This window comes from Dreissena polymorpha, chromosome 3, assembly GCF_020536995.1.
Source record: "Dreissena polymorpha isolate Duluth1 chromosome 3, UMN_Dpol_1.0, whole genome shotgun sequence".
In the NCBI taxonomy this organism is placed as follows: Eukaryota; Metazoa; Mollusca; class Bivalvia; order Myida; family Dreissenidae; genus Dreissena; species Dreissena polymorpha.
The window spans coordinates 111,122,544-111,139,678 of record NC_068357.1 but is presented as its reverse complement, the minus strand read 5'-3'; the positions used below and the strand labels follow the sequence as shown (position 1 = coordinate 111,139,678).

Below are 17,135 nucleotides of genomic sequence, written 5' to 3'. Positions count from 1 at the left end.
ATTTCTAACCCGAAGAGTTTCATAATGCATAGTCGCAATTCATTTGGAATGTTCGATCTTCATATCTTATAAGCTTGTTATCATTAATGTGTTCGTGTAACAGTTCATTTTCTATTTCCGCATCTTTTTTTTTCAGTTCATGTTTCAGGTCTTCTAGCATTGGTTGTTTTTGGTGATTCGCTCTGCCTTTGTTAATCGAAGTGAAAATTTCTTCATAGTTTTTACCTTCAACCAGGAATTCTCAAATATTGCTGCATCATATGTAGAACCCGGCCAACGAGCAACAACATTCAGGAATCTGTTTAATTGTGAAAAAAAAAAATATGAGCTACCATGATTATATCTATTTTATTGAATAAATGGTATTCGAATTTTCATCCCACAAGGCATATAATAACTGTAAACACGCAAAACCAGATATTACTGACCCAACATTAACTGCATGTCATTGGTAATTACAGTCAACATGATTGTGATTTTACATGTTAAACACAGCATAATGAACTGAAACCAAGTTTTTGATAAAAAAAATCTTACATCAGGTCTAGTGACGACACTGCCTGACAAGTCAGGGCGTGGAATCCTTTTCAACAAACATAGGCCTCCTCTTGGTCTGGTGGTGCCATGATTGGAACGATTGGCACCAATGTGCCATCAATGGCACCCACAATGTTTGGTAATGAGCACTTTCTATAGAATTGCCTTTTTACATCCAACAAATTTTGAGGATGTGTAGGAAATCTGAAAAAAAGGGTAAAATGTTCACATATTACAAATTGAAATAGTTTTTATGCCCCCGGATTGAATGATCAGGGGTATATTGTTTTCGGCCTGTCTGTCATTGTATGTGTGTGAGCGTGTTGTGTTTGTGTGTCTGTCTCAAAACTTTAACCTTGGTCATAACTTTTGCAATATTGAGATAGCAACTTGATATTTGGCATGCATGTGTATCTCATGGAGCTGCACATTTTGAGTGGTGAAAGGTCAAGGTCATTTATCAAGGTCAAAAGTAAAACAAATCCAAGGAAGTAATAAGCTTTAAAGTGAGATAATTATCTGTACCTGCCAAATGATAAAAATAAATAAATAAATCAAAGCAGCGCTTTAGGGGTCATTGTGTTTCTGACAAACACATCTCTTGTTGTAAATGAAAAGTACCAACAAATATATTTTTGAAAAAAAAAAGCAGCGTTAAAATGTCGTCCACGAATGCAAAGACAATTATTAACATTGATATGTTAATTAATAAATTGAATTCCTTTTAAACATTGATCAGTAGAATTAAAGGGGCTGTAGCAGTTAGAATCCCCCCAAATGGAAAGTTAATGAAAACATAATTAAGTATACAATAACAACAAGTTATTATATTCTCATTTCGTTGCCACATTTGGCTTAAGAAAAGTATTTGGCTAAAACATTGTTTACATAATCTTCATACAATAATTACAAATGCCTGAATTTTTATAATGAAAGGTAATTGTGGCTTAATAAATTTCTGATATAGATCTTGAAATTTAATTGAAAGGAAGTTTAATCAGATGAGGCATACATTTTGACAAACATTTACCAATCTGACAGACATCATTAAGGCACATTTTAATTTTCTTGTGAATCTCAACATTCATGGTGATACATTGTGTTGATAGCGGTAAAGTTACTGTCATACATACGTTGTCTGAGTTTTAAAACATACATTGGGCAATAAGATATAGAATGATGTAGTTTCAATCTGGTCAGAACAATTAAAACTGTGCACTGAAATTAACCAAATGGCAAATCAACTCATATGTCTGACCTTATATTGTCAATGTTTGCATTTATGCTTTTTACAAATGCGCCAATGACTCTGCAAATAGAGCTCCTGATCACACCGTCAGCAATTTCGCTAAAAAACGCTCCTTTGGCCAGAGATCTCAAACTCAACAGCAGCTGAAAATGAAAACCATAAACAGGCTCAAAAACATCATAAAGAAAATACAAAACATTATAATTAATCATCATACAGAATAAGTATTTTAAGGTACTAAATAACACTGCCAGAACTCAAAGTGGCGAGGCCAATATGTGTTGTCTAAGATCATGGATAAATACATATACAGTGATCATATCAATCAGTCATGTATTGTTACGATTATAACTTTAACAATGTGTGAAAAATCTCCTCTCATCAACTGATTATCACACCACTGACACTTGATAACAGGAGCTTAGATTTTGACTCGACAGAAATATATATTATTTAGAGACTTGTTGTGGTATTTTACGATATTTCCAATAATGATTTATACAACAATTATACATGATACGTTTCACTAAGCAGGGCGCAATGGACATGGTATAGTTTTATAAAATACCAGTTGGAATTCCATTGCCATTTGTTTCCTTCTACACCGGATGTTTGTATCAGATGCTAATATATCTACAACAGCAGATAATTTGGGTCAGGTTATTCACTACTATAAAAATAAAACAGATTGATAAATAATTTTTCTTCAACAAATACTTGCCTGTGTGTCTGGAGGTATTCATTCATTCCCGACTATTTCAAGAAGTTCTTGGGCCACTGCGGGGTCAACGTGATACCTGGATACAAAATCCATGTCCCGAACATTCACGAACTGAATGCGTGGAGGGAATTGTTTTTCATTTCGCCGATTCCGTTGCTGTAAGCATACATAAGCTTTAATTTTGGCCATTTTGACTACTGTCTGCACCACCTCGCTGGCAGTTGCAAACACGCTATACAAATATGCAATCAGCAAGTGCATGTGGCAAGTGCAACTTTTTAATGAAACGGACACAAGGTTGCAAGTTGCAATTATTAGCAAATTTGCAACTGCGCTGCAATCTTTAATGAAACGGCCCCCTGAATAGTAAAGCACACAGTCTGGTTCATATCTTGAAGCATAATCCATCAGAATTTTTTAAGATTCTTTACTGGATATACTGAATTGTCTGCACCTCTGTGCCCTTAATTTCAATATTTAAGTCAATTGTTCCATTGACTGTCAGGTGCTCCAAGTCACTGTCTAAACCCTCAAGTAAAGCCTCCAACAACAGCTTGGACAACACAGTAACAACTTCATCATTGCTTAACAGAAGCTGTGCCATCTCTCCTTCAACGCTGACTCCAGCTACTGTAACGTGTCCTTCGTGTGCCAACAGGCTCATCTGCTGGCTTGAAAAGTTGTGTACTTAAAATCATTACTTGTAAAGTAAGGCTAAACACTGACACTTATTTGGCAGTACATCCCTTGAGCTACACAGTTGGCCAGTTTTCTTTACAATGACATTTAGGACAACTCAAAACTACTCTTCAATACTAGCAACATTTTCTTATAAAATATTGTTATCTTTAATGGGGTCAAACCCTTGACCCTCTCTCAGTTAAATCAATGTCAAAGATCAACGTATTGTCTGGGCACAGTATTTAAGACACACAGACTCCAATGCTTCAAACCCATCTAGTAGCCTCTTACTATCATGCAGGGTTTAACTGTGGTTGCAACTCTTGTGTTAACAGGCAACCTCTTTGCCACAATGGGAAGAAATAGAGCCTAGGGCAGCAACACAAATTATAATTTAGAAAATAAATGTTAAGTATTACCTCCATGTTTGACCTGCTAGTAGTCTTGAAGGATGTGTCCTTATAGTGGTTGACAACCACATTCATGATGGTCACGTATTGACCAGTGTGGAAGTCCTTATCTGAATTTTCACGCCACAGGGACACCTTGGCACTCCCACTTGCGTCTCTAATCTCAATCTTTTTTACTTTGATTGCGGATCCTCTGGCATCAATGGTTCTCACACCTTCCTAAAAATGAAAAATAAAATTGATATTTAACAATATTTCTGTACATTATAAACAAACATAAACATAATATAGATTCTTACTGTTTGATCTCAACCTACAGAAATATTGACCAGTGGTGTAAAAAGTAACTGGAAGGCAACAAAATGGACTAACTATTTCATTTTGAACCATATTTAGTTCATATGGTGAATTATGTAACTTTCTTGGTGACTAAGACCCCAGGTGCACCTTCAAGCCTATTTCGTCACGAGTGGGCACATTGGTAGCACCACAGATCTTTCATAAATCAAAGCGCTGAAGGCACTGGAGATGTTCGCTATTGCATAATTAAACACGCAATTCATTTTTCAAAATCAATTGCAAGTTTGAAATGAACACACGCCATTCAACTTTATAAAGTGTGTGTCATTGCGCACGGGTCGAGTTTTGTGTGCACTTTTTGTCATCCTTATTATTTCATAGAAATAACTTAGACAAAATGAAAACAACATGCTTTTTGGACGTTCTTAAAGCATAGAAAGTATGATGAAAATGGTAATGAGAACTTAATATAAAGAAAATTTGCAGTCACCATCATATTAAAGGAATATTTTTTCTTATATCAAATAACTATCTCACCAAGAATATAAATTCATAATGAAAGTTCCTTGTACAAAACTTTTGATTTTTGACACCATATACAAATTCAAAATATACAATAATCTTTGTATCTTGTATATGGAGGAATAAAAGTATTATAAACATTGCTGTTTATGCTTTACTTGTTACCCGAGCAGTTCACACGGTGTCAACAGCGCTGACATAAACATAGGTATAGAGCACTAATGCGCTTTTGGGCATAGCTGTTTTACTCAGTTTTCATCTAAGTGACTTTTACATAACGCCTACAGACACGCATAAATAATTTCGAATATTTAATAAGCTGATTTGAGTTACAACCCCCGGATGTTTTTGCTACATCACTGCGTATGTGCTTAATTCAAACGATGTAGCACTGTTCAGTGTAAGGAATTCTGGACTACTCTCTGTATGCTCAAACGACACAAATTGTGGCCCTGTTACAATTACGCGTTACAATCGATCTCACAGAATTTCACTTTGATGAGAAAACATTCATTAACGAAATAGTTGTTTTTTTGTGTGTAATAAAGAATCACAAAATACCAACATACCAAAACCCACAAAAAAACAACATACCAAAACTCACAAAAAATCCACAAAAAAACCAACATACCAAAACTCACAATAAATTAACATACCAAAACTCACAAAAAACCAACATACCAAAATCCACAAAAAACCAACATACCAAAACTCACAAAAAACCAACATACCAAAACTCACAAATAACCAACATACCAAAACTCACAAAAACCAACATACCAAAACCCACATATGTGGGTCTTTTGCGTGCAATAAGATTCACTAAAACCAACTTTAACACACTTTTGTACAAAAGCGTGTTTAAGTTGGTTTTTGTGAGTCTTTTGTTCGCTTAAAGGATCATACAATTTTGCTCGTCTGACATGTTACCATTGTAAAAAACTAATAGTTAACGCCTTTCTGGTAAAAAAAGGCAATTGAGATAAAATCACAACAGATCATTAAAAAACCCATGTGATTTAGAAAAAAAAACACACACAATTTGCAGAAAAACTATGTTTATATTAAAAAACAAATTATGTGAACATGTTTACAGTGCATTTTTAACAAAACCAGGAAAACATCTACCCAAGATACATTATCACAATATGACGGCAAATTAACATAATAAATTAAAATAAATAACATTTTCATCTTAGGGCTACCACAGGTAAAAACGGGAGGAAGGGTATGAACCATGATGTATACCGGTACAGTTTCAGTTAGTGAGGAGTGATAAAGAAAATAAAATTCATTAAAATTGTGTTCAACTGTGTTGGTGGTACAGGATTTATAAAATGAAGCCATTGGGGAATCCTTCATCATATTTTTTCCTGGAATAGCCCTTTACACATATTTACACCTATATACAAATGCGACAATGTTGCTAAGCACTACATGATACATCTCATAAATGCTCAGCGCGGTACACCGCACGAAGCCCCCTCAAGTCCCATCTCATTTTTTCTTCCACTGTTGAGATGGGCAGGGAAAACTTTTTGGAGATGACATCTGAAATGTATATGAACAATCAATGCAAGATTTTACTGTACATTACAGTATTCAAAATACTTGTCAAAGTTTATTCCATCAAAATCAAGTCTGATCTGAATGACTTGATTTTGATGGAATAAACTTTTACATCAATATAATCAGTTCATGTATCCCATTTTAACATCATCTACACTAGAAGAATTCCAAAAGACATTTTTGAAACAAGGAGGAAAATTACTGGCGGCTTGAATTGTTTTTATCGTTCAAAATGAAAGCTTAATGTTTAACTTTATACCGAGGTTATTTTTGTCTGCCTATGTGTTAAATGCTCCAATGCGCAGCGTTCAGCAATCGGGAGACCCTCTCGAATCTCCCCCTAATAGAGCAGTTCACCAGCTGATCAGCTATGAAAACTATTGTCATGGCCTTTGCGTGCATCTCGTGCATTATCTCATTTGATATCAGGTCCTGAAAGATATTTTATAATAGTTTTTATACGCCCGTCTATGACGGGACGTATTATGGTATACCCCGCGTCCGTCTGTCCGTCCGTCCGTCCGTCCGTCTGTTAATGTCGTACGCTACGTCAAATATCCTTTGACAGATTTTCTTCAAATTTTAACACAATCTTAATATTGATAAACCCTGATCCCCTTTCGTTTTTGACGGAATTCTGAATTGTCGTTCCAGAGTTATGGGACTTTGTTCGTCAAAATTTCGTGATTTCATTGAATGTCCTACTGTAGCTCAAATATCCTTCGATGGATTTTTTTCAAATTTCAACACAATCTTAATATTGATAAACCCTGATCCCCTTTCGTTTTTGACGGAATTCTGAATTGTCGTTCCAGAGTTATGGGACTTTGTTCGTCAAAATTTCGTGATTTCATTGAATGTCCTACTGTAGCTCAAATATCCTTCGATGGATTTTTTTCAAATTTCAACACAATCTTAATATTGATAAACCCTGATCCCCTTTCGTTTTTGACGGAATTCTGAATTGTCGTTCCAGAGTTATGGGACTTTGTTCGTCAAAATTTCGTGATTTCATTGAATGTCCTACTGTACCTCAAATATCCTTCGATGGATTTTTTTTTTTTTTTTTTTAGTATCCCTGAAAAATTGAACAAGGTGAGCTTTTTTCTATTCCGATTGTACACTACCACTTACCCATCTACATTTCTCTTTTATTATTGGTCAAAATATCTATAACAGGTTTACTTCAACTCCATATCCTCTAAAGAAATGCATACATATACTCAAAAAAAGATATGGTATGAATGTCAAGGAGACGGCGCTCCATGCTCATGTACTTATAAAATAAACCATGTATTCAAATACAAATAAACTGAAGTAAAAAAATGATTCAAAGGGTTATTTATTACCTTACTACTTCATTGGCGAACGACGGGCGTATCATGCGCTCATGGCGCAGCTGTTTATTGATATTGCTGTTATAGTAATCTTGTTGCTACAGTACACTCCACGCGTTTTCCCCAATTTCCCTCCATACTCCGCGGTGATTGACCTGGAGGGAGATTAAGAAAATCCCGCCAGACGCGGTGTTTGCATGATTTTGGACGCGGCGGTTATCGCAAAACTGATAAGCCGACGCGGCGGCCCTCGGCGTTGGCAACGCAGGGGAAACTCCGCGTTTTACGAGATAACGATCAATTTAATTTTGTTTGACTTCCTGATTTTCAAATAAAATTACATTTATTACAAGTACATACATGTATATGTAGTATAATATTTACAATTAAAAAAAACAACCAAGATAGATCGATCCCGACGTGGTTGTAGAAGTAGTTGTTGTTGTATAGAAAACTCGTTGATTTACGACAAACAAAACGTCGTCTTTTAACTAATACTTACCAATTAATATAAACACAGTTTGCAACATTGTTTTTATTTTGATAATTTAATCCAAAGTTTTCATGTTAGCAGGTGATTTTCTATACTGAACATGTAAACAAATGACCAAGGACCCTAAAAATCTTGCAAATCTGTGTGAATTGACAGTTTGACGTAATCAAAGAAAAGCTGCTTCCTGTCTAAAGGCATAACTTACACAAGTAAACACATTCAACGAATGCATAAGGAATGGTTTTAATTGTCGGAACAAAGTCAATTCTCTGCTCGCTAATGCATTTATTTTCTCTTTGAAGTTAGGTTATTCCATTGATTGCTAAAAGAAGGTGGTAACTATTGAGTTGATAGTTGCATTTAATATTCACAGTTGTATTCTTGTTGCATCGACATACAAAACAATGTTTACCAGTTATTATGGACCAAATCGGCAGAGTGACATTCACACATGTTAATCCCTTTTGTCAAAACACCGCAGACAGCAGTCTACACAATAGGTCAGCAGACAAGCTTTGCGTGTTTTCATAACGTCAAACACTTAAAATCCAGTTCCACCCAGATGTCTTCTTTAATCAGTTTACAGTACAATTACTGTTAAAATAATTACTCTACTAAAATACCGTAACGATAAAGATTCGGCGTGTATGATTTGAAATTAATTTGGAGGAAATATCAACTTATTCGCGATATAATTTTGTTAAAAAATACCAAAGAAACTTTTAACCGAAATAAACAAAATTCAATGTTCTCTGCGCTATAAAGTTTGTATAAAAAAAATCAATACACGCACACTTTGCAGGAGTATACCTTGTACATTGCAGCATAATTTTCGCGCGCTTTTGTCAGGAAATATACATGATGACTGTATATTGGAAGCATTTGTAAACGTCGTGTTAACATTAAAAATCGTAGTGTGTTTCGGATTACTAATTATTATTCTCATTTGGAAATTTTACGGAACATTTATTATTGTCTTATATGTGTTATGATTTAAATATTAATTTGTCAAATGTCTTATATTCATTCATATTGTAGACGTACCTGTGAATTAAAAAACATAATTTTTATACTTTTAATTTTCTATACAATTATCTTTTTTATACATGTACTACAGTATTTAAACAATTTATAATAACAATGTTTTTATTTTTTGGCATGCCCAGTAGCACACTGCTAACGCGGCGTTGCGCGGCGGTCACTGATAAGAACGGAAATTGTCTGCATTTACCAACTAGGCTAAAGTAATACACGCCGCGGGAATTAGCGAACGCGGCGTAATGCTGAGCGTTTTGTCGAGTTCACCTCGCTCTCTCAACGCCGCGTGAACACTCGCTAGCAGAAAAAAACCCGCGGAGGGAGCGCGTTTTTTGGGGAAAACGCGTGGAGTGTACTGTATAAAAATTATAAATATAAATCAAAACAAGTTTGTTGTTTTTGATTGTTTATTTTTGCAATTTTAATCCCATGATCACATGTGGCTTAACTCTTTTCATAAATAACTATAAGAAATTGCGTTTGGTATAAAAAACAGTTTGAAAATGAACCAAGATGCGTGGTCTCATTTGGCTGTGTGGACTGCATGGTTGGAAGTGTGATGTCTATTAAATGCAATAACCTGTATAGTTTTTCCTCTCAACAAATCCAGCTTTTCTTGGTCAAACGCAGAGTGTGGTTTGCCCACTCCTGTTCAAATCCAGTTGGCTATCTCTTGAAGGGTAAAAACCTGGTGTAAAAACCTTTTTAGCTCATCTATTTTTTGAAAAAAAATTATGAGCTATTGTCATCACCTTGGCGTCGGCGTTGGCGTTGGCGTTGGCGTTGGCGTTGGCGTCGGCGTCCGGTTAAGTTTTGCGTTTAGGTCCACTTTTCTCAGAAAGTATCAATGCTATTGCATTCAAACTTGGTACACTTACTTACTATCATGAGGGGACTAGGCAGGCAAAGTTAGATAACTCTGGCGTGCATTTTGACAGAATTATGTGCCCTTTTTGTACTTAAAAAATTGCAAATTTTGGTTAAGTTTTGCGTTTAGTTCCACTTTTCTCAGTAAGTATCAATGCTATTGCATTCAAACTTGGTACACTTACTTACTATCATGAGGGGACTGGGCAGGCAAAGTTAGATAACTCTGGCATGCATTTTGACAGAATTATGTGCCCTTTTTATACTTAGAAAATTGACAATTTTGGTTAAGTTTTGTGTTTAGGTCCATTTTATTCCTTAAGCATCAAAGCTATTGCTTTCATACTTGCAACACTTACTAACTATCATAAGGGGACTGTGCAGGCAAAGTAATGTAACTCTGACTGGCATTTTGACAGAATTATGTGCCCTTTTTATACTTAGAAAATTGAAAATTTGATTAAGTTTTGTGTTTAGGTCCACTTTATTCCTACAGTATCAAAGCTATTGCTTTCATACTTGCAAGATTTATGAACTATCATAAGGGGACGGTGCAGGCAAAGTTATGTAACTCTGACTGGCATTTGGACGGAATTATGGGCCCTTTATACTTAGAAAATTGAAAATTTGGTTAAGATTTATGTTTTGGTCACTTTACCCCTAAAGTATCATAGATATTGCTTTCATACTTGGAACACTCACAAACTATCATAAGGGTACAGTAAAAGGACAAGTTGCATAACTCTGGTTGTCATTGTTACGGAATTATGGCCCTTTTTTGACTTAGTAACTTTTAATATATGGTTAAATTTTGTGTTTCGATCCACTCGAAGTATCAAGGCTATTGCTTTCAAACTTCAAATACTTACATGCTATCATGAGGTTACTGTACCTGGCAACTTGAATTTTACTTTGACCTTTGAATGACCTTGACTCTCAAGGTCAAATTATTAAATTTTGCTAAAATTGCCATAACTTCTTTATTTATGATTAGATTTGATTGATACTTTGATGAAACTACTCTTACCTGACATACCACAATAGACTTCACCCAAACCATCCCCCGTGCCCTCCCCCCCCTCCCCCCCTCCCCCCCCCCCTAATTTTTTTTTTTTTTTTTTTTTTTTTATAAGATCATCTCACAAATGACCACCACACCCTCACACTATACCCCCACCCCACCCCCCCCCCAACCCCCCCCCCCCCCAAATTTTTTTTTTGATTTTTTTTTTTTTTTTTTTTTTTTTTTTTTAAGATCATCTCACAAATTATCACCACACCCTCACACTATACCCCCCCCCCCCCCGATTTTTTATTTTTTTTTTTTTTTTTTTTTTTTTCGCTTTTTTGGAAGATAATGTAATAAATGTCCACAACCCCACACTATACACCCCTCTTCACTCCACTCCTCCCTCCTTTGTGATTGAAAATGAGAGTCCCTTCACCTTTAAAAAGAAAATAGATGAGCGGTCTGCACCCGCAAGGCGGTGCTCTTGTTTGGTATGCAATGATGCACGTTCTTTCCTCAGGATCTTCCAATCAATGTAAATTTCACCTTTGGGCAAGAGTTTAACCTTCAAAATTACAATATAAAAGTTCTCATTAATACACCGATAAACCATAAGCGTCTGCGCATGCGCGAATCAATCACCCGGATTATCGGATTTCGAGTAAAAAACAAAGATGGCTTACACATGCGCTGTGAAGAATTGCTCTAATGGAGCATATTGGCTAAATAAATGGAAGAAACAACTATGCGAAAGCTGTGGCTGTTTACACAAGGACTCTATGTGTAAATGTGACCCACCATTTAGGTAAGTTATAAACTGTCAGTTTTTAATATACTGTATTTTATCACACACTTTTGTTTGTGTACCGCTGTACGATCTTCATTTTTTGTGTGAAGGATTTCCATTTTGTTAACGTTGTTTAATAAAGTTTAATATTTCAAACGCAGAACAATCTTTACATGGAGACGGATTATTTTTAAAGATAATTTGTAATATAAAAATAACGCACAGAAAACACGGTATATCCAGAAAACATGTACTGAAACTTCGACAAGCAGGAAGGGATTGCTAATAGATTTTGCTAAGTGACCATTTTATTTGTAAAAATACTAAACTTGTAATTACTTTTTTTCAGATTGTTTGCCTTTCCAACAAAAAAGAGAGCACCTGTGGAAAGAGAAAAGTGGAAGCAGCTAATAGGAAGAAGAAATGGCAACAAACTGTGGTCACCATCCAAGGACAGCCGGCTGTGCTGCAGTCATTTCGTTGATGGGAAGCCTACCAAAGACAACCCCAATCCAACTGTCAATTTGGGGTATGATGGTGCAGAGAAGAGGGTTAAAAGAATGACATTGTTTGACGCTACCTCTCACAAGGTTAACGCACCAAAGAAGAGAAGGTTAGTGACCAAACCAGAACCCTTGACTGCTGTAGCTATCCATGATGACCCAGACATGGAAGTAATACCAAAATCAGAACTGAAAGTGCCGTTTGTACTTACACTTCTAGTGTTCATGGTTGGACTTCTGTTGAAATTGCACGAGAAGTTTGTGGAAATTCAGAAATTGAAAGAGGAGATCAGTGATTTGAGGGGCATAGTGAATAATCTTAAAAACAGCGTTTGCTCTGATGAAATTCTTAAAAATGACAAAGACGTAACATTCTTAACTGGATTGAACTCTAAATCAGCCTTTTACAAACTACATTCATTAGTTGCCCCGATTGTGAATAGGAAGTGGCGTGGCATTCTGGTTTCAAAAGAGAGAAGTTCTATTCGAGAAGACGACAAAATCGGTTCCAAATGTCAGCTTCTATTGACGCTAATGAAATTGAGGCTTGGACTCCTGAACAAAGACTTGGCTAAACGATTCTGCATATCAGAAACCTTTATGCTCCAGAATCTTCTTCACATGGCTCCGAGCTTTAAGAACAGTTTTAGAGTGTAATGTCTACATACCGGATGAGGAAACCTTGATAGCTACAAATCCACAACGTTTTCGAAAACTTAAAAACCTTCATACGATCATAGACTGTACGGAGCTCTTTATCGAAACTCCAAAGGATCTGCATCTTCAAAGTGCCTCTTGGAGCATTTACAAGCACTATAATACACTAAAGTTTCTTGTGGCATGCACTCCCAATAGTTCAATTGCTTATGTGAGTCCTGCATATATGGGGAAAATATCAGACAAGGAACTAACTGTGGAATGCGGATACTTGAATCGTGTTCCTCCAAACACTACAATAATGGCAGATAAGGGATTCAAAATCACTGAAGAATGTGCCGAGAGAAACATTGAAGTGTATATTCCACCAGGAAGGAAAGGGCAGTCACAAATGTCAAAATCCAAAGTAAAAAAACACAAGAACATTGCCAACTTGCGTATCTTAATCGAACAAGACGTTTAAAGACATTTAGAATCCTGTCCACTGAAATGCCCATTTAGATGATAAATCATGTTGATGACATTATAATTGTGTGTGCTGCTTTGTGCAATTTGAAGAAGCCTATTTATAGAACTTAAATTAGTGCTTTTGTATAAGGAAGTATGGTAGTCATTTATTTCCGGTGGATTAATGTGTATCCAAAGCATCCAGGTTTCAGAAGTTTCTCAGACACTCATAAATGACTCGTGTATATGTATACTTGGCTATCTTCCCTTTTGTTATAAACATGTTTGGTTTACATGTTCATTATGCCCCACCTTCGAAGAAGATGGGGTATATTGCTTTACACATGTCGGTCGGTCGGTCTGTCGGTCTGTCCACCAGGTGGTTTCCGGATGATAACTCAAGAACGCTTAGGCCTAGGATCATGAAACTTCATGGTATATTGATCATGACTCGCAGATGACCCTTTTGATTTTGAGGTCACTAGGTCAAAGGTCAAGGTCACTGTGACCCGAAATAGTAAAATGGTTTCCGGATGATAATTCAAGAACGCTTATGCCTAGGATCATGAAACTTGATAGGTAGATTGATCATGACTCGCATATGACCCCTATCGATTTTCAGGTCACTAGGTCAAAGGTCATGGTCACGGTGACCTGAAATAGTAAAATGGTTTCCGGATGATAACTCAAGAACGCTTATGCCTAGGATCATGAAACTTGATAGGTAGATTGACCATGACTTGCAGATGACCCCTATTGATTTTGAGGTCACTAGGTCAAAGGTCAAGGTCACGGTGACCCGAAATATTAAAATGGTTTCCGGATGATAACTCAAGAATGCTTATGCCTAGGATCATGAAACTTGATAGGTAGATTGATCATGACTCGCAGATGATCCCTATTGATTTTCAGGTCACAAGGTCAAGGTCACTGTGACCCGAAATAGTAAAATGGTTTCCGGATGATAACTCAAGTACGCTTATGCCTAGGATCATGAAACGTGATAGGTAGTTTGATCATGACTCGCAGATGACCCCTATTGATTTTCAGGTCACAAGGTCAAGGTCACTGTGACCTGAAATAGTAAAATGGTTTCCGGATGATAACTCAAGAACGCTTATGCCTAGGATCATGAAACTTAATAGGTACATTGATCATGACTGGCAGATGACCCCTTTTGATTTTCAGGTCACTAGGTCAAAGGTCAAGGTCACAGTGACAAAAAACATATTTACAAAATGGCTGTCACTACAACTGAGAGCCCATATGGGGGGCATGCATGTTTTACAAACAGCCCTTGTTTTATGTGTGTTGTTATGTAAAATTTGCAAGCTGAACATTAAATATGATTTAAATGAACTTAGTTGTCCACTTGGTATTCTACAACTTTGAAGTTTAAGTTGATGACCATGATTACTTCTTGATGAATATTGAATTAAAGTATGACCTGTGGCAGGGGAGAGCATACAATGCAAAGTTAAATGTACTATTTCAATATATAGAGATCAAGTTTCCAATATTATTATGCATACTTCTTTTCGCGTACATGTATATCAATTGAACACTTTGTATTTACAAAGCTCTCGAGTAAAATCATTCATATTTACATATAAAAGAATCTAAATTATGATGGTAGACTATTAAAGGAGATGTATTGATAGCAGAAATTTCTTTTTATTTATTGCTGAAAAGCTTTAAGGGTACTTGCCTTAATACAACTTTTGTATGCCTTATTTTGGCATTACCTTTGATTATCAAGCAATACACAATAATGTACTGGTATACACAAGATTGTTTAATGACCCATAACAAAACAGTAACAAATGGTTTTATTAAATATACAGTACACCAAAAATGTTTAATTTTTTGAGTTGTGTTTTGAGAAAACTGGGCTTAATGCATGTGCGTAGAGTCATCCCAGATTAGCATGTGCAGTCCGCAGGGACAACACTTTCCGCCTAAACTTGATTTTCGGTAAGGAGGGACTTGATTGAAACTAAAAAAACCCATAAAAGCGTAAAGTGTCATCCCTGATTAGCCTGTGCAGACTACGCAGGCTTATCTGGGATGACACTTTGCACATGCATTAAGCCCAGTTTTCTCAGAACACGGCCCATTTTATTACATATTCATAACACACAACATGCCAACTAAAATCAATCAAAACCTCTTTTGTACAGGTTGTCTACCACCTTTTTTACCTTGTTTTACACTGATTTTGTGTTGTCGTCGGTAACTTCCGCATATGTGTCGCTATCGGAAATTTCACCTTTTAATTTTTTTATGTAATCTGTGCTATCCATTACGACTATACCAGAACCTTTATCAGCAGGCCGAATGACAATTTCATCGTCGTTAAGAAGCTCTTTCAGAGCATATTCTTCAGATTTACTCACATTGAGCTTAATTCTTCTTTTGAGACCCTTGATGATGTCATCCTTTACAGCCTTGATATACGCATCCAACCATTTATGGCGGCCTGCTTTTGGAGTCCATGTTGACGGCGTCTTCTTCCTGTACGGTTTCTCTTAATTAGGATGTCCGTCTCTCTCTTCAGAGTAGAAATATTCTCTGAGACGCATGCGACGTTCCCATGAAGTGAGGTCCGTCAACAACTTGCCTTTGTCAACGACTCTTCTTGTTGGAACAAATTTCAATCCCTTAGATAGAACTCTTATTTGTGAGGCAGTAAGTTGCTTCTTTGACAGGTTAGTCACTACATCCGGTTGGACCGACGGTCCCTCAGTGACGATAACACAATTTTTAGACGTTGAACCGTTTGCTGTATAGCGGCGTTGCACTTCCGGCTTGTCTAACAACACATGCATGTTTTTTGTAGGCATGGAAAGTCTTTCTGAACCAATAGATCCCACTTCCGGTTTCTCTGCGCCGACATGGACGCTTTTTGCAGTCATTAAACCTTTTCCAGTGTGGTTACACTGCACTTCCGGTTTGTCAGTAGCAACATTCTTATCTTCAAGTATTAAACCGTTTTTAGAATGTGTGTTGTCTTTTTTAAGGACGCTCAATTTCTTTTTCTTTGTTCTTAAAAGTTCAATTTGTGTTTCAAGTAAAAATTGTTCCAGTTCTTTCTGTAGCTTTTCGAATTTATGTTTAGTAATTGAGGAAGACATCTTATTTGTTTCACTTGAATTGAGGAAGACATCTTATTTGTTTCACTAAATGACTTCAACCGAAAGGATGATATAAAAAATATACTATTTTGTAATATATTTGAATACTTAAAAATAAATATTTGTTAATGTGTACGAATTTATTCGGTTGCCATCGTTTTAAACTGTATATATGTATATACATTTTGCCAATGCATACTAGTATTTACAAAACACACAAGTGTACATACGATTTAACAAATCACAAATGCCATTTACACCGGATAGTAATTAATTAAACTAAATTGAATTAAATCAATGCAGGTATAAATACATCAATTGCTAAATGGCTTAATGTTAACTGACCTTGAACACAAGTGGTCACGTTCGTCCAGTGCCCGTTCTGACATTGACTGGTCACATTGTTTAGATCGAGCGGAAGGTAACCATGGTTACATTCCAGCCTGCGTCTATGACCTTCCATGTGCATGTTTCCGAGGATCACTCCGTTGGTCTTTGCCGCCTTATTGAATGGTGGGCACACTGAAACAAGTATGGCGTATTTAAATGCAGAAACAAAAGAAGAAAACCAGACTAACGCATGTCTCAACACATCGTATGATGTATTTATTTTAAACTGACGATTGTTCTGTAAACGGTTATGACGTCGAGTTCACTGACAATTATATTCGATATTTTAGCTACACCACTTACGCATTAAAAATCTACGAATGAACGATAACCAAAGTATTGTTATTGTAACAATTTGTGTACCGTTGTTGGTATGTTGTTTGATTGGATGTTATTTAGTAACGGTTTCTGTTATTTGTGATCACACTTATGGACTGCCTACCTGAAGATATTTATTTTTTCATTGATCAGCTGTAACACAACA

The 17,135-nt window shown here is 36.2% G+C and overlaps 2 protein-coding genes across 2 annotated transcripts in view; both read left to right on the top strand.

The window, feature by feature from the left end:
• The window catches only part of LOC127871010 (RPA-related protein RADX-like), a 196,982-nt gene that overhangs the window by 58,384 nt on the left and 121,463 nt on the right, over window positions 1–17,135 (top strand). The window lies entirely within an intron of this gene.
• Window positions 11,347–13,399, top strand: LOC127871016 (uncharacterized). Its single transcript, XM_052413628.1, has 2 exons — window positions 11,347–11,538; window positions 11,870–13,399. The coding sequence occupies exons 1-2, from the start codon at window positions 11,408–11,410 to the stop codon at window positions 12,678–12,680; spliced, it is 942 nt and encodes a 313-aa protein (XP_052269588.1). The 5' UTR covers window positions 11,347–11,407; the 3' UTR covers window positions 12,681–13,399.